We start from the raw sequence: 18,468 nt of genomic DNA on the forward strand, positions 1-18,468 counted from the left end.
TAAGTCTTTCCAAGAATGCTGAAAACTGGAGGAGAGAAAAAAATTATACTTACAAACTTGTTGTTAGAGTCTTGTTTACCATATCCAGACCGATATCTTAAAATACAATACCTAATTATTTTTCTAGCTATATTTGTGGGTCCTCATATAAGGCTCAAGGGCCTTAGTGCTATTTTCTTTAGACGAGATGTCTGCAGTGCTGTTATTACATTATACTGAAACATCCCTGGTTTTCCAGACTAGCTGTTTTTAATGAAAAATGAAAATCATATCCTTATGTTAGAAGTTCAGCTGATTCAGTCTTCATTTTCTTAATGCGTCTGGACCTGAAGAGTTTCTTCATATTATTGTTGTTGTTATACAATGTAGGCATAACAACTAATAATGAACAGTAGGAAAAACCATAGAGAGAATAAATAATTATTCAGAAAGGACGCCACAGAAATATTTCCAAATAGCTATCACAGTTCCCAAAAAGGGAGGAAATAACACACACAATCAGAGCAGAAAACTTTCCAAAATTTCCAGTGAACTGAACACATCATGAGGCAGACTTCTCAAAAAACACATCTCCTCTTGCACATTTCTCCAGGCCTACAAAGGGGAGCTCCCACGCTCCAGCAGCCTCTTGGCTGCCTCCCGTACCAATCGTGGGAGCTCTACAGGTGCCTAATGCTCAGCTGATGTCTCTGCAAAACCCATGCTTACATTTGGGCTTCTCTTTTTCCCTCTGAAGCCCTTCTTTGTAAGGGCTAGTTCTGGGAAGCTGGCTACGCAGAGCTATGGCAGAGTAACGGGAAAGAGACAACTTGCCCTTCTCCTGCAACGCACCTACCCCTTGCAGCCACTGAGCACTGATGCCCACCGAAAGCAAGACCAGGAGTTTGCCAAGATAAGGTTGGAGAAAAGGAACCTGGGATCTGGCCTGTGATAATAGTTACTATTACGGGATCCTCAGCTGCACTCATTGTTATTGAGAAGGATGGAGATCATTCTCTGCTATTTCTTCTTGCCTCAGCCAAATAGGATAATTGCTTTTTTAGAGATTTTTTTTTTTAAACTAAATAAATTATTGAGTATAGACCCCCTACGCATACTGATTTATCTGCAAGCCTTTTTGAAGATAAGGCCTTTGTTTCTGCCAGCAATGCTTCTGTCACTACAGTAATGACAAATCACCCAGGACCTGTTGGAGAGGGTCCAGAGGAAGGCCACAAAAATGATCAGAGGGATGGAACACCTCTGCTGTGAGGAAAGGCTGAAAGAGCTGGATTGTTCAGCCTGGAGAAGAGAAGGCTGCAGGGACACCTTATTGCAGCCGTTCAATACTTAAAGGGGGCTTATAAGAAAGATAGGGACAGACTTTTTAGCAGGGCCAGTAGTGATAAGACAAGGGGTAATGGTTTTAAACTAAAAGAGGGTAGATTCAGACTAGATATAAGGAAGAATTTTTTTACAATGAGGGTGGTGAAACACTGGAACAGGTTGCCCAGAGAGGTGGTAGATGCCCCATCCTTGGAAACATTCAAGGCCAGGCTGGATGGGGCTCTGAGCAACCTGATCGAGTTGTAGATGTCCCTGCCCATTGCAGGGGGGATGGACTAGGGGACCTTTAAAGGTCCCTTCCATCCCAAAGCATTCTATGATTCTATGATATTCTTTTACATAAGATATTTATATCTATATTGTCCTACAGATCTTAAGACTAGTCCCTCCCTCAAGTGCTTTTGGTCAGTTGCATCTTTTTTTTTATGAGTCTTGTTTTCTTTGCAAGACGATAATTTTACATGGCTTGGAGCAACGGTTGCAGGAGATGATACACAATGCACTCCTAAGATTGTAAGACAACAAAAATGGCATAACTCACCAGGGTTTAAAGTTGTATCTGTACTGATCGTGAAGAGTTGCCTTCTGTATAAGAAATTCCTCATGTCCAGGCTGCTGGGCACCTGGGTTAGCTGAGCCAAGCCTCCACCACACTCATTTACTAAAACGCCAGCAATGTGTCCAAGCCTAGGAAGGCTCTGCCTCACATTACGCTCCAGGATTAACACTCCTAGTGCACAGCATAGCAGGACCCACATCCCAGAGCACAGAAAGGACCTGTATACCCAGCCTTCAGTGCATGGCCAGATGCACATGCAGGGACCATCACGTTTTGTGCATCCGGGCCCTGAGCACAAGCTCCCAGGGCCTGCTGCCTGCCTCCCATCACCAATATCCCTGAGATTATCCCTAGGGTATCAGTGACCTAAATACACTGTTTTGGACATGAAAGTTGCTTTTGTTTTTAATGTTGCTGAGTCTCTAAAACCAGCACACGTAACAAACTGCCTGGTTCCAAGCAGCTGTTGTGTAACTTTGCTCCCCACCCCCAGGGATGTTGCCTGCCATTCATTTAATAGGCTCGGTTTCACTGGGAAGTGCCTGGGGGAACGTCTTAGCTCCCTAATTAGCAACAGAAGGGGCCAGTCCTTGCTGGAGGTAGCAGTGAAACATTTGTGAGGTCTCCTGAGAATAAGGGAGGCAGAGAAGGGGCCATTTCCAGCTGGGAAAACACTAACTTTATTCAGCATACAGTAAAGAGCAGAGGACTAAAGAGAAGGTGCAGGGGGCAGGTACTTGCAGAAATGATGATGGGCTTTCTAGGCAAGAAAGTAGCATTTGTGAAGGGGGAGGAGGGGATAGGAGAGATGATTGTCCCTGGCCCTCCTAAGTTGTTCGTTGCTCCTGCAATCTGAGTTTTATATAAGATACTGTGGAGTAGCACAGAGGCCTCATGGGCTGCCTGACAGTGGAGGTATGAGCAAGGTGTTGCTGCAATCTGCTCTCAGATGTTTGAACTGGCTCTTGTTAATAAGATTCAGGATTTAACAGCTTGGAAGCGCTTAGGAGCTCAGTGTTTCCTCCAGGGATGTGATCACTGAGGCTAAGCACAGAGCCTGCTATTCAGGGCTGGAGTAGATTTTGGTGCAAAACAAATCTCCCACCAAACAGCTGAATGTCCTGAGACCTCACTGGGAAGGTGAAAACTTTGCCCATCCATTGCAGGTAGGGTGATGTGCTTGGGGCTATTCCTTAACACTCAGGACACAGCCACATGTGGTAAGCTCTCCACTTTTTCCCATGCGATCCCATTTCTGGGCAGTGCTTTTTTCATACAATACCTGTTGAGAAGAGTTGTGTGTGCATGCACAGTCCCAGCTTGGACCTGTTGGACCGTGGGGACCATTCCCCTTCAGAAGTCATGCACGGAAATAGAGCATTTGGTATCTTTGGCCTGTGGAAGCAAAGATCCAGTGAAGGAAAGCAAAGCCTCGTTAGCCTTAGGGACCTTCCTTAAAAGCAAAGGAAGAAGTTCAAAGACAGAGTGATACCATGGGGCGAGCAGGGTTGTGGGAGCCTAGAGGAGCACGGGGAAGATCTAAAGCTTCCAGATATTGCCCTGCCCTGCAACATCACCAGCCAGCAGCTCGCCAGTAGCGGCCACTGACCAAATAAAAAGGAGAGAGCTGGTCCCTGGTATAAGTCGAGACCATATTCCTAAAGATCCCCTGTTAGTGAGAACCATTTGCTCTCTAGTAATATTCTTAAGACAGTGAACTTGATTTTGTGCATACAAAAGGAAAATTATGCAGCAAAGCCTTCGTGCTGTAAGAAAGATGAAGGGCAGAGCATTACAGCCCCAGCCATAAATCCCAGCGAGGAGCTTGCAATGGCTCTAAAGATCAGAATAATAATTTCCAAGTTGCCACAGCATCTCAAGCTGTAAAAGAGCTGTGTTCAAAGCTTCTGTGCTCCACTCTTACCTCTGTTCACTAGCTCATTTCATAACCAGAAGTCACCAGCTTTCCTCCCCATGTTTCAGGTTTCAGTATTAATGGTATTTATGATGCTTGGATTATGATTACATGCAATGGGCAATGAGAAAAAACAGAAAGTACAAAATAGGAAAAAAGCCCAAATAAAAAAAAAAAAAAAAAGTGTTATTACGTCTATTGTGAGCTCCTCTTTCCCACTAGAGGGCACCCAGTACGTGCAGAACTGCTGCTTGGCCTTTGGGTGCTTTCTGCAGCAGCAGGTCACACTACACCAGCGTTAGTGAATGGGCCTGGGACAGCTGGCAGGTTATGCTGTGTGTGGCTCCTCCTGCTTGTATCCACCTGCTAAAACAGCTGAAAAAAATACATTACAGTAACATTTCCATGTGCGCATTTTCTATTGTTGCTGCAGGGGTGATCCTGCAGATCAGTGACAAGAGCAAGAGAAAAACATAGGAAACAAGCTCTCTGTTAGTATATGAGTTGTGCAATGAAAATGTATGAAATCCCTTTATAAAGTGATGCCAGTCATAAAGGGACTGCAGGATGGCAGCAATTGGAAGTTGACACGGAGATCCTATAGTGAGATACAGTATATCAAATATTAGTCTCTCTTCCCCACCCCACCCCACCCCCCCCATGCCAGAATAGCAGCTGAACCAGCAAAATCACAGCACTGGGACAGAGGCAGAAAACTTTCTAAAGGAGGCTTTTTAAAAACGGGAGTGCTGAGACGTCTGTCATTAAGGATAAGGGATCCTGCCCCAGTGCAGGAAGATGCTCTAAGACACTTTTTCAGGTCCTTTCCTGTGGGATTCCCCTTTCCATTTATGGGACATGCATCAAAATCTCGTGGGAGGCAGCCTTGTTGACTCCAGCAAGAAGTTTCTGCCTCGAATTGTGCATTTTGGCCACTAGAGGTTGTAAGAGAGAAGGGGAAAACCTTGTTTTCCACGGACAAGCTGCTGCAGCATCCCCGGGCAGGGGATTTCTTCTGGGACCCTTTGATCTCTGCTCACCAGCACTCACACAAAACTCCTGCATGTACCTTCCATTTCAGTAGATGGGATCTTGGCATCTCAGCTGTTTCAGATTTATCAGTGGGGGCTTGTTGCCTTTTAGCCCCAGGGTATTAATGGCTTTGCTGTGTCCCCTTATATCTTAAGCAAAAGCTGTTCTGATTCTCCCAAATCTTTTAGACAGAGAGCAGCAACTTGTATCTTCTCTCTGCAGCTTTAACTAGCTCTGCTGGCTCTTCCCCCATTCCTGGTATAGATAATTTCACTCTCAGATACTTAAGCCAGACCTTCTTCCACCAGCTTCTGTGCTTTTTTGAAGTGCTAGGTAAGAAATAGAAATTTTCCAAGGTCTCTTTTGTCTCCTGGAGACATCACAGCCTGTTGAACCTCAACCTGGCACCTTTCAGGGTCCTCAGCTACTTCCCACATGGGTTGTAATTCTTTCCTCTTGTTGCTAATAATTCTCTAGTCTTCTAACTATAGTCCCCTCTGCAATCAGGGATGCCATCTTCCAAAAGGCCTCCAGAGACCTGGTTTTGCTTTGGAAACAGGACCTTAAAGCTAAGTAATGCCAGATGGACATAACCAGAAATAGCTATGGTGTAGCAATAAATTGACCAAAGAAGAATTTACAAGCTTTTCTTCCTGATGGCTCTTTCTGATGGCACAGTGGCTACATATGAACTCACAGCAGTATGAGATTAATCACCACAGATCTCACTGGTGATGGTACTTCACTTTGAGCATTGCACAGAGATAGGAATCATTTCCTCTGACAGTAAAATGTAGCTGTTCCTGGAGTGAAGCACAGCAAGGACACTGTGCAACAATTTAGGAAGGAGAAGCCTTTTTCCAATAAGATTTTACCAACTGTGACAGAAACGAAATCTAGTTCTCTGAGCTAAAACAAAGAGTTGACTTCTGTGGAAAACGAAAAACTTAACTTTTCCTTTTTGTTTTGTTTTGGTTGCTGCAAATCACAGGTGCACATGGAATAGAGCGATGTCATACAGAGGTTGGAAGGGACACCTGGAGGTCAGCTCATCCCACCTCCTGCTCAGAGCAGGTCCAGGTAGGCCAGGTTGCTCAGTGCTATGTTCCTGTCAAATTTTGAATGCCTCTAAGGATGGAGATCCGACATCCTCTCTGGGTCCCTGTCCCAGTGTCGGAATACCTCCATGGTGAACATTTCTCCTAATATCTAACCAGAATTTCCCTTTTTGCAATTTGCATTCATTGCCTTTTTTCCTTCAACTGTTGCTCCTCCAAGATGAGTCTGAGTCCATTTTTCCTATGCTTTCCACTAGGTAGCTGTAGACAGCAATAAGACCCCCCTTTTTCTTTCTCTTCTCCAGGCTGAACAAGCTCAGGTCTCTCTGTCTCTCCTCGTACACCATGTGCTCCAGTCCCCTGGCAGGTTGGTGGCCCTACACCACCAAGGGTGGGCTCACTCCAGCAAGGCCAGAACTGGACATGGCACTCCAGATGTGGTCTCACAAGTGCTGAAGAGAGCAAAGGATCACTTCACTCAACCTGCTGGCTAACGTGCTTGCTGTATAGCCCCGTACGCAGCTGGCCTTTGCTGCAAGGACACCTTGTTGACTCAGGCTCAGCTGAAGACCTCAGGCCAGTCTCCACAGAGTTGCTTTCTATGCATTTAGCACCCAGCCTGTGCTGGTGCACAGGGCTATTCCCTCCCCATTCAGGACTTTGGATTTGCCTCTGCTGACTTCATTTGCAACTGCACACTTAGGCAATAGGTGGCACTAATGGATGATGTAGCTTGCATTGTCACCGAGAGAGCGTCACTGCCCAAGAGAAAGCCAGCAGAGGAGACACCTGGGTTGCTTTGCTCAGAGCAGCGGCCAGGCGAGGAGGAGCAGACATGTGGCAGGAGATCCTTCCAAACACCTGGTGAGATCCCCTCAGCACGGGGAGGAGGGAACCCGAACAGGGCTCACGGGGATTGGAGCGGGAGAAAGCCCCTGCGGGGCCACCAAGCCATCGGAGGGTGGGAGCATGTGGCTGAGTTCTCCTGAATGTGAGTGCAGAAGAAGATTTATTAGACTGAGCCTTGTTTTGTGTCACTCAGAGAACTGCTTCTGGGACATGCTTGCTTTGTTAGCAGTGCTGAGTTTGTGCTGTTGCCATGATAACTGGTTTCATGCCTCTGATCCACTGAACTCTGGGATATAAGTGCAGGGGGATATTATTACCTGTTGCATAAGCTGCTCAGCCTCCAGGGAGGTGAAGGCTGACATTGTTTGCTTTTAGGAGCCCTGTTCTTCCTTGTCTGGGAGTGGTTTAAGCAGATGCCTCCTTAAAAATCACACATAGGCTGTCTCGGAGACGATTACCAAATTGCCTTGGGGACTGCTGGTGTCTCCAGTACAGGCACTGGGTTCTGCATCACAGGCAGCAGTGGAAAACGGTACTAGGTAAAAAGAAACAGCCAGCTGACTTGGTTTTTCATGGAGTTTCATGTCCTTTTTTTTTTTTTGTCTCAAGGTATGGTAATTATGACATCAAATGGCTCCCTAATCCAGCTGCCTTCCACAAGGCAGAGTAACAAGACTTTCTCTTATCACTTCTAATTTTGCTAGATTTTAGACTGTGCTTTTCTTGCAAGAGAATCTACCAGGCTGAAAGAGAACCAAGGAGGATGTTTTCTTTTTCTTGCAGGCAGAAGAGACCTAAAAGCTTGGTATCCAGTCAGGAGTAGTTAGAAGTAGCAAAGGTATAGCAGCTCATTGAAATCTGAACAGGGAAAGGTCCCATAAGCCTTTCCTCATGCCAGCCCTGCAGCACGATGAGTTCCATGTGGCTAGCAGCAGAATAACCCTTGAGCTTGAAAGTCTCCTGCCAAGGCTGTGCACCTATCAGTACACAGGAGTCAAAATCAACATTTTCTTGGCTGGAGTAACACAGCCCCTCCTAGGATGAAACACCACAAGGACACCTACCCAGTTGTTTAGTTGCTTTTATCTAAATTGTGCTGAAGGAGGGAATATTATGGCAACAAACTATCTAGCTAAAACACAGCCCAGAAACACTCTTTGTGCAGAGGCAGTGGTCTGAGCCCCTCTCTTTCTGTCCCATCCAAGAAGTAGGAAAAATAATGGCAGACATTGCCAGGTAGCTAAACAGCTTGTGATCCCATGGCTGGGCAGTAAATGGCACTGGCAGGTGACGTTTTTTGCACCATCCCCAAGGGTTGGTACCATTCAGACGACACTACCAGATTATAAGGATCTTTTTTTTTTTTTTCCCCTTTTGTAGGGAGAGCATCTTGTCCCGGATCAGGTAAGTGAAATAGCTACTCTGTGCTGAGGTCTCCACTTTTTATTAGCACCCCGGCTGGGGCACAGTATAGTCCCTCTCCTACCCTGTATGACAACAACAACAAAATCTTCATTCGCAGTCCCCTTGCAGCCCCCTGCAGTAGCACCAGACACCTCTACTAGCCCCCAAGGGAAGCTGGAGAGCTTGAGGCACAGGTCAGAGGGATGAGAAGGTACACTACATTTAGGACTGATATTGCTCAAGCATTTGAACAGTTTTGAAACATGCTGCATGTCTGTTAAAACCAACTCTGGTGACTTAGCTCCCACATCTCAAGAAAGTCTGAAACCTTGCTGTCTAGAACAAAAACAGGGGCACCAGACAGACAAGCTGAGACCCTTACCCATGGAAAGCTATGGTGGAGGGCCGGTGTTGCCCTAAAAGATGATTAAATCTGTAGGGGAGCTATGTATAAAGCACTGCCAAGAGGGGCACATCCAGCTCTCTCCAGCAACTGAAGACCCTTGTCTCTGTTCCTGCTCCTCAGCCCATTCTGTCTGTGCAGTTTTTATTCCTGGAGGAGTCCAGCTGCTACTATCCCATTCATTGCCTTAAAATAGACTGGCCCATATCCTATTGACCCTTTTCCCCCAGGGCACCCTGGTTCACAAGGAGAGGGACAAGTAAGCCTTGTGATCAGCAAGTCCTGATCAGCAAGGACTTGGGGTCCGTAAGAAACACTGATAGATGTAACCCTGCCCCAAATCGTGCCTGTGATCTTCAAAAATAACAGAAACCCCCAGCCCATGCTGACTCCATGGGTTTGTAGGCATTTGTTACTGCTCAGGCCCAGCCAATGTGAATATAAGCCTCAGCATAGTCCCTTTACCCTTGACACTTCTGTTGTTGAACACAAACAATTTTATGCCTCCCTAGGTCTTTTGATTATTCTCAGAAGAATGCAGTCCTGGTCCCTGCAGCCGCCCTGGGGGTTGGAGGGATGCTGGTTTACTGGCTGACATCTAGACACAAGATCAAGACTATTGAAATGGGTGATGGATGGTGGGGCTCAGGTGAAAGACCCCTAAATGGGAAAGAAGATGAAAGTATCCGTCCCTTCAAGATTGAAACGTCTGACAAAGAAATCGAGGTACTGGTGGCTGGGATGTAGGGAGGGGCAGAAAGCTGTGAGGTGGAGCCAGTCTGTCACCCGCTTTACTGCTTCAGGGTGATGTCTTGAGGGTAGCAGCAGTGCACTTATATACACCAGTGCAGCTACCTAGCGCCATTAGATGATGCTGTGGCTCACTGGCCTTTATGAAGAGGATTTGAGCTCAGACTCATTGCAATGCCCCATAAAGACTTTCGGAGACCACAGACCTTCCATGCAACCTGGGGCTGCTCCTGCGGAAAGGCCATACTTTGAGCAGCAGACTTCTTTGATAGTGGGTCTGCGGATGGTGGAGTGGGGTGGGAAGGTGTCAAGACAGCAGTTGCACCAGTGGGGAAGGACTGAGGGGTTTCCACAGAGGGAAGGGGTCTTGACTAAGTTGCAGCACCTCTGTGCCTGCCTGCCTGTCCCTAATTATCTGGCCAACTGGCAGTCACCAGCTCAGGCTGAGCTTCTTATTCTTCTCCCAGCCAGTGGTGCCAGCAAGCTCTTAGTGCCAAAAACCCTGAAGCGAGTTAGCAGCAAGGCAGGAGTAGGACCCGGTACTCCTGGGTGCCATAGAAGAATTGGTAACCTGTAGAAAAATATATTCCCCATAGACACTATTCAGGAGGTCATGCAGAGTATGCCACTGCTTCAGGAGGGCTCATGGTGTCCCAGATAGCGATACAAAAGCTGGCAGAGCCAGGAAAGCCCATCTGTGCCTGCCCTGGCATAGGGCATGGGCGGGCAGCTGGCCAGCCTCGCAAGAAGGGCTCCCCTCCGCAGGACCTGCACCGCCGCCTGGAGCAGGCCCGCTACACACCGCCGCTGGAAGGGGCTGCGTTCCACTATGGCTTCAACTCCAGCTACCTGCAGAAGGTGGTGGCCTACTGGAGGAACCAGTTCGACTGGCGCAAGCAAGTGGAAGTCCTGAACAAATACCCCCATTTCCGAACCACCATTGAAGGTGAGGGGGTCTCTGTGGCTTGAGCAGCTCTTGCTCTGAAACGCAGGGAGAGAAGGGGGAGATTTAAGAGGTTACAATATTTAAGACAACAGTATGCATAACAGCTTTAGTGATATGAGTGAAATATCACTAGTGGAGGCTATATCATTAATAACCTTCTATAGATTAAGACCATTACACAGTGGCAATAAGATTAAGTCTGCTTCAGGATGGGCTTCATCTGGCTCTGAACCTGTGCTAATTGATGATGAGGTTTTCTTCTGCTGTTGCCTTGAAGCCACCTTTGAAAATTGCAAACTTTACCCAGACTCTAAGACTAAAATTTCCCCCACCACCACCCAGTTTAGCCAGCTGAGGTTAGCCAGACTTTAGGTAAGTGATCCTCAGGTTAAACTTCTATCTTGCACTTAGTTTTTCATGTTTCTCTTTTTGTCGCCCACATATTTTGTAATTTTGTCATGTTTTTGCATGTGTCTCACCTGCATTATGCTATTCATTTAAGTGCAGCACTACTTATGTACTGTGAGACCAGTTTCTCAGGAGATGGATGCTCAGTCTCCTGTGAACCCAATATCTGGGGCTGGGATCAATACCTCTGTCTGTATGTAAAAGATGAGACATAGGTAAAATACCAGGCATCCCCTTTCAGCTAGGCATCTTCTTGCAATGGGTTGATTGTGTAGCTTCTGCTACGAATGATAATTACAGTTTTGCCACCTTCCTTCAGAGTCCAGAGCAGAAACTGTGATGGAACCAGAGCTTTAATTTATCTGTCTTGCATGTGTGGCAGGGATCGATATCCATTTTATCCATGTGAAGCCTTCCTACGTCCCTCATGGTCGAGCTGTTCAACCTCTGCTGATGGTCCACGGCTGGCCCGGCTCCTTCTACGAGTTTTACAAGATCATCCCTCTGCTCACGGAGCCAGCCAGGCACAGCCTGAATGAGGGTGATGTGGTGTTTGAGGTCATCTGCCCATCCATTCCAGGCTATGGCTTCTCGGAGGCACCACACCAGAAAGGTAAGCGATGAAAAGGCTCTGTTGGAATCGCAAGGTTTTTGGAGTAACACCTCAGCCACCCCCGGGCCCCCCAGGCACTGCAGTTTATGAGTGCAGATGCTTGACTCTGTACTAACACCCACGTGGGTGAGGCTCTGGGGCTGGCTATGGAGATTTGGAAGGCAGTGGTAGCTGGAAGCCAGGTCTGCTTTCCACTTTCTCCACTTTCCACTGAATTTTTATCATCTTGCGTTCACTTTATTGCCGAGGAGTGAAGCACAGCAGCATAGCACGCTGTGCCTTCACACAGCAGCATACTCACATGCCTCTATCAGGCCATGATCTTTGGCCAGGGGGTGAACACTAGGACAAAAGGTCTCCTGTGTTTCTCTTTACCTACAGGCTTTAACACCATAGCAACTGCTCGGATATTTCATAAGCTGATGAACAGATTGGGCTTCAAGGAATACTACCTACAGGGAGGAGACTGGGGATCTCGTATTACTACAAACATGGCCCAGATGCTGCCACAGTGAGTAGCAAAGGGAATCAGTGCAGAAAAGCTGCCTCCAGCTCTTATCCTGCCTTCTGGCTCCATGGTCCTGGTCCTGCCTTCTGTTTTCCCTGCCTCTCATCCCCTTGTGCTTTGTTTCCTCTGGGGACATCCCCACCCCTGTGCATTCAGTTGTATTCATATGCTTTGCATTGATATTGGCACAGTTCTCACGCTTTCTAAATTTCAGTGCTGTTTGGCTTCTTTTTCACTAGCTGTGGAACTAAACTCTGCTGCATTTTGATTTGAGACCTCAAGGAGACAGATCATCATTCTAAATCAGGAAGCAGATAAATTCAAAATCAGCAGGGAGAAAAGGAAGGAAGAAGCTCAGCCTTTCAGCAGCTGAACAGTACCACAAAGTATACGACTTTCCTATTTAAAATGCAGGGTTGAGACTGATCGGAAAAGAAACACAATGCCTTCCTTAGAAGCTGGCATCACAGCCCATTGTTTAGCATTTAATGAAAAGTGGGCACCACAGCCATGCTTAGGTCAGAGAACAGATAAAGTGGGAAAGCCCTTAAAGCAGTCAGATTGCAGGCTGAGCAGCTTGCTGTTCCCAGTTGCAGTTGTGATTCACAGCAGCCAGAGCGCTGTGGCCACGTGTGATCTACTCAAGCATTTCAGAAAATACCCAACGAAGCCTGTTCCCTACAGCACAAAACACAAGATTAACAGCCAGAACTACCAGCATAGATATGCCACATCTAGAAACTGAATACCTAAAGCTAACATCGTACCAGATGGCACCAGCTCTACCGTTTCTAACTCCCATAAATTTTTTTTTTAATCATGATGAACCTGAAGGTCTTTATATATTTGGCTCAGTGAAATGCTTCTATCACAGTTCCAGTCAGATTTATTTTCTAGAAAATCTGGAGACAGTAAATCGCTTGATTTAACCTTCTATTCATTAACTTAATTTTAGATCTGTGAAAGGGCTTCATCTGAATGTTGTCTTCACCAGCAAACAAGGTTTGAGAATGATGATTTCTGTGATGCTTGGGGCTTATGTACCATGGCTCGTAGGCCTCACTAGGGAAGATGTTCGACGCATGTACCCTTTCATCCAGAAGAATATATATGACCTTCTGCGAGAGTCTGGATACTTACACATCCAAGCCACCAAGCCAGACACTGCAGGTAATGAACCTTCTCTATATTGCTATGAACATTGTATACTAACTGTTTGTGGTATATAAAAACTTCTAGCTGAACACAGGCCAACCATGTTTGAGAAGCAATGAGTTCTGGTGACTGAATGCAAGGCATGGGGACAAGAACCGTGTAAAAGGAAGTTAAAAGGAACAGCTTAAAAAAAGATGGAGACTACAAATACCACTTTTCAGGGTCTTTTAAATGGCATGCCAGTTCTCTTGGGGAAAGAACCCCTTTTCAAAAAGCCTCTTAAAGTAAAGCACAGCATCCTGAAATTGAAGCTTCTAGAAATAAATGTGGGTGAAAACAAGAAAAATATCACAAGCAAGAGCAGTGTGAAACTTGCAGAAAGGTAAACACAGCCCTAACACCTGAAAAGCCTGACATAGTTAGTGGGGCAAGTAGATAAGGAGGCTGAAGAAAGATATGGCCATCTCAGAAAAGCTAAATGAATTATTTGCATCAGTCCCCACTAGCGAGGATTATGGGGTATTCCTTTATTGAAATAACCCCTCAACAGGAAAGACAGCAGAGTTGTCTCAGACTGGTGTCAGATGTGGAGACCATAGAATGAATAGCACCCCATCCTGGCAATTCACTGAAAAAGACAAAACTCAAACTGAAACATCAACTAATGCTTAGTCCGTTGCTTGAACTGATCACAATACCAAAGAAATAAAAGGAGACAAACAAGATACCAGGTTGGGGTTTTATTTTGGGGTTTTTTAAGAGCCAAACAGTGAAGGTAGCCCCAGAAAAATGAAGACCAGTATGTCTAGTGTCTGATCAGAAAACAAGCAGAACTATTTTAAAGAGGAGACTTGATTTACAGGTGATAATATCACAGGGAAATCAGGCTTCAAAAATCAGAGCTCTGGCAGAATCAAAGAGCTGTGGATCTAGTAATGGAACATATTTCATTTCCAAAAAAGTTTTGTTGAGGTTTCTCCCCAAGTGTTCTTAAAGAAATTAAACTGCCTTAAGACAAGGATTAAGTTCATGGATTAATAACTAGTTAACATGAGAATACAAGCATAGGAACGAGTAAGCAAGTTCCAGGGGAGGGAGAGTATCACAAAAATCTGCGCTGGCACCTGTACGTTTCAACATGATCCTAATTTCCCTACAGATAAAAGTTAATGGTTAAGTGAAAATTTGACAGCTATCCAGGGTTTGGTTTAATTTAAAGATAACTGCAGAGAGTTGCAAAAATATTTAAGTGACTGGTTGATTAAACTGGCCAATAAAAACTGATGTCAACAAAGTCCAAAGCAATTTAAGTAGAGGAAGAAAATCACAATGGGCTCTAGTTTGGCTGCTGCCATATGAGAGAATCCATGAGTCATGGACAGTGCTTTCAAACATCAGCCAGCTCAGAGTTTAAGAGAATATTACAAACTCTTAAAGAAAGCAAGAAGAGACTAAGACAAAACACTAAATCCATGATATTCAGAATCTATTGCACCCCTGAGAAAAGGAAGACTGAAGTGACCAAGCAGCTTCTGTACGAGCACTGTACATAGTCTAGGACACTTCAACCTGGAAAAAGAAGAGCAGGGATTTTGTGACACAGTAAAATCGTGAAATGGAGAAAATGAATAGGGGGGAAAAAAAATGTATTCCCTACTCAGTCTCAAGAAATATCTACTTTATCACTTAGTTCTCATTAGTCAGGTTTAAAGCAAAGCTAAAGTATTTTCACTTGCCACAAGTTGCGGTACCGAAGATGTGGTACAGGCTGAATGACTAATAAGCCGCAAACAAGACTGGTATTTCTGAGCATCTAATCCATGGACGTTGAATACAGTGGTTCCGAGACAGCTTTCAGCCCAGAAAATGCTCATCTCCAGAAGGGTCACGTGCTAGCTGGCACATTTTAGCCTACCCTATCATTGCTAGTCAAAGCATTTACATGACTTCGATTTGTAGCAAATCATGCTAGGCCTGCCAGCGCAGGGAAACTGTTGTGCCAATGCACAAACTTACTTTGTGTTAGCTGTGTCTGCTATTAAATTGAGACCATGTTGTGCATCATCTTCTACAAAGTCTCTCAGTGCTAAAGTCACACTAAAATACACTTGAGAGTAGGCAGTACTGAGTATACTGTAAAACTACAGCCTAGGGTATGGCACGGGAATTTTCCCAAGGCAAGCCTCTGTCACTACTGAAGTAATCCCTATCCCTGTTTTACAGGTGAGAACACAGATATAGTACGCTGTGTACCTGCTGTGTTTATGTTTGCTAGTGTTCCCCAAAGGCAGAAACAGATAACAGATACACAACACTCCACTGTTTAAATTACATAAAAAGGGATGAACAGCACTCGGGGTCCTAGTTATCCATCTGTCCATCCACTGTCCTGTTTGGGACAGTGGTCCCAAATAGTTTATCTGAAATTTCTTTTCAGAGTGTAATCCCTTTATATCTGAATTTGCTCCTTCTGCCACACAAGAAGCCAATAGGACTTTCTTAGCTCCCAGCTTCTTTTGTATAGGAATTACCTGAGTTTGTAGTGCTGTCAGTTACAGCTGGAATTCCATTGGGGTGAATTTGTCAAGAATAAAGTACTACCAGGGCTAGTAAAATACAGATTCTCTACCAAGTTCTCATAGAAAACTCTGAAGAATTCATGAAAGTCCAGTTTAAGTTCCACCAAATTATTTCAATGCCAGGCAACTGCAACAGCTCTCCGGTTCTTCTCCTGAATTAGGTTGTGGACTGAATGACTCCCCTGTGGGGCTTGCTGCATATATTTTGGAGAAATTCTCTACCTGGACAGATAAATCATTTCTGCATAAAGATGATGGAGGCTTGGAAAGGTAAGAAAACAGATGCTCTTCCATGAGAAGACTCGTTAAAAGAATGAGTGATGATAACTAATGAGGAGATAGGTAAAAGACTGGACAAAGCTGAATTTTAAGGATGAAAGATTACACATGACAAGTAACAGTTTAAACTTGCAGCAGACTGCCTGCAAACTACTGCTTCAGCACCAGGCAGTTTTGCTCTGGGCACATGGGTGCTAATTAATTTTCTGCTTGAAAAACGAGTGGAGAGCAAGAGGAACAACTGTTCTTCAGGGCATAAGCCCAATACAGCATGTTGAGAGAGAGCTTCCAATGAAATCTCTTCATCTTTCTCTCTCAACAGCAAATACTCTCTTGATGAGCTTTTGACCAATGTGATGATTTATTGGGTGACATCCTCCATTGTGTCCTCAATGCGATTCTACAAGGAGAACATCTCCAAGGATAGTCTAACTGCTGATGCCAGGTAATGAAGTGGCAAGTGCAAGACAGATTTGCAAATGAGATTGAATCATTGAATCGTTTAGGTTGGAAAAGACCTTTAAGATCATCAAGTCCAACCGTTAACACTGCCCAGTCCACCACTAAACCACATCCCTAAGCATGACATCTACCCATCTTTTAAATACCTCCAGCGATGGGGACTCAACCACTTCCCTGGGCAGCCTGGTCCAGTAGCTGACTACCCTTTCGGTGAGGAAGTTTTTCCTAATATCCAACCTAAACTTCCCCTGTTGAGGCCGTTTCCTCTCGTCCTATCACTTGTTACATGGGAGAAGAGACCGACCCCCACCTCGCTACAGCCTCTTTTCAGGCAGTTGTAGAGAGCGATAAGGTCTCCCCTCAGCCTCCTCTTCCCCAGGCTAAACCACCCCAGCTCCCTCAGCCGCTCCTCATAGGACTTGAGCTCCAGACCCTTCACCAGCTTCGTTGCCCTCCTCTGGACACGCTCCAGCACCTCAATGTCCTTCTTGTAGTGAGGGGCCCAAAACTGAACACCGTACTCGAGGTGCGGCCTCACCAGTGCCGAGCACAGGGGCACTATCACCTCCCTGGTCCTGCTGGCCACACTATTCCTGATACAAGCCAGGATGCTATTGGCCTTCTTGGCCACCTGAGCACACTGCTGGCTCATGTTCAGGCAGCTGTCGATCAGCACCCCCTGGTCCTTCTCCACCAGGCAGCTCTTCAGCCACTCTTCCCCAAGCCTTGGGGAACTGAACCACATTTGCCTGTGTAAACATTTAGATCACTTACTACAGCAAATTTAACCAGTTAAAAAAAATAATCCAAGTTCTTATTTTCTTTTGATATAGTTAAGGGTCACTTTTCTTTTGAACCTATAATTCACATAAGGTAGCCTGTGGCCAAGACAATGCAGAAGACTTCTCAAAGTATAGTCAGTATTGTTTGTGTTCAAAATACAGGTCTACATACCTATTTACCAAACAAATGTAATCTTTGGCTCAGTTCAGTAAAAACAAAACAGAAAGTAATGAGCATTTCTGAGAAGTTTAAACTGAATTAGGAAGTATATGGCTTACTGGTGGATAAATTAAGAACTACAACTATTAAGCACAAACTTGGGGAAGCAATTTGAAGAGCAGTACTTGAAACCAAGCACCTTCTAACAGTCGCTGGCTTTAAGATGACTATAAGACAGGCTGACCACAAAAATGCTGCTGAGCAGAATTCTCCAAGTGACTGATCATACAAACAAATAGCAGAGTCTTTTTCTTTGTAGTCTGAACCAGTTTACCTTTCCTCTCAAGTCATTTGTTATGCTGGTACCATAAATTCTGAAGTAAATATAAGCTAGCTCATTTCCGACTTTCACAAAGAGGTGCAGCATCTTGCCGCCTATCACAAAACTACAAAGCAAGGTAAGCTTAAGGATCTGAAACATTTCGAGATGGAACTGTGTGCAAAGTTGGCTCTACTTTACACATCTTCGGGTGTAACATTCTTAAACCCAAGGAGATCTAAATACAAGTGAAGTTCTTCAGCAGAGTACAGACCACAAAATGGGTTGCTGTGGTGAAATTTCTCCAGCCGACTGTGGCAGTTCCCAGTCAGTAGGTTTTTATAGACTTTCCCCAGGACTTCTTTCAAAAATGCAGTTAACTAATGTCTTCTAGGGTTGGAGTATATGTTCCCACGGGGATTGCAGCTTTTCCTCAGGAGCTAGCACATACACCACATACCTGGGCAAAGGAGATCTTCAAGAACCTCATCACTTACTCTTACATGCCACGTGGAGGGCATTTTGCTGCCTTTGAGGAACCAAAGCTTCTGGCAGAAGACATCATGCGCTTTGTCAGAAAGGTGGAACAGCTGTGAGCCTGCAGTTTAGATACATACACAGAATGGAAGCAAGTTGTTCTGCCACCAGCAGAACCTTTACTTTGAGGGATTAAATAAATCCAATGTAGTCACATACAGAAGCCAGCATTTTATTTTGATAATGATTATAGTACTAAACTTGTTAATCAAGCTCTAAAGTTCTTCACAAGAAAAAAAAAAGCACCTTGTCTTCTTTCATTCCCGGCACCATATCATTGCTGCATTCATAGTTCAAGTATAACAGAATATGTAAACAGTTTAATGCAGTAACATTGCACTCATTTGGGGAAGAGAGTAGAAAGGAATTGGCCCCTTGTTCCTCAGAACTAAGGCGTCTGTTCAAAAGCATCTTTAAATACTTG

At 45.1% G+C, this 18,468-nt stretch overlaps 1 protein-coding gene across 1 annotated transcript; it reads left to right on the top strand.

Annotated features, from left to right (window-relative positions):
• Positions 1 to 6,725: 6,725 nt before the first annotated feature.
• LOC309588009 (epoxide hydrolase 1-like) lies at positions 6,726 to 18,103 on the top strand (the record flags this gene model as incomplete). Its single annotated transcript, XM_082306714.1, has 10 exons — positions 6,726 to 6,754; positions 8,120 to 8,143; positions 9,059 to 9,272; positions 10,062 to 10,242; positions 11,033 to 11,263; positions 11,645 to 11,774; positions 12,727 to 12,941; positions 15,667 to 15,775; positions 16,107 to 16,229; positions 17,902 to 18,103. The coding sequence occupies 10 exons, from the start codon at positions 6,726 to 6,728 to the stop codon at positions 18,101 to 18,103; spliced, it is 1,458 nt and encodes a 485-aa protein (XP_082162840.1).
• Positions 18,104 to 18,468: the final 365 nt, after the last annotated feature.

The sequence above is a fragment of the Platalea leucorodia genome, assembly GCF_965183815.1.
Source record: "Platalea leucorodia genome assembly, chromosome: 3".
Classification (NCBI taxonomy): domain Eukaryota; kingdom Metazoa; phylum Chordata; class Aves; order Pelecaniformes; family Threskiornithidae; genus Platalea; species Platalea leucorodia.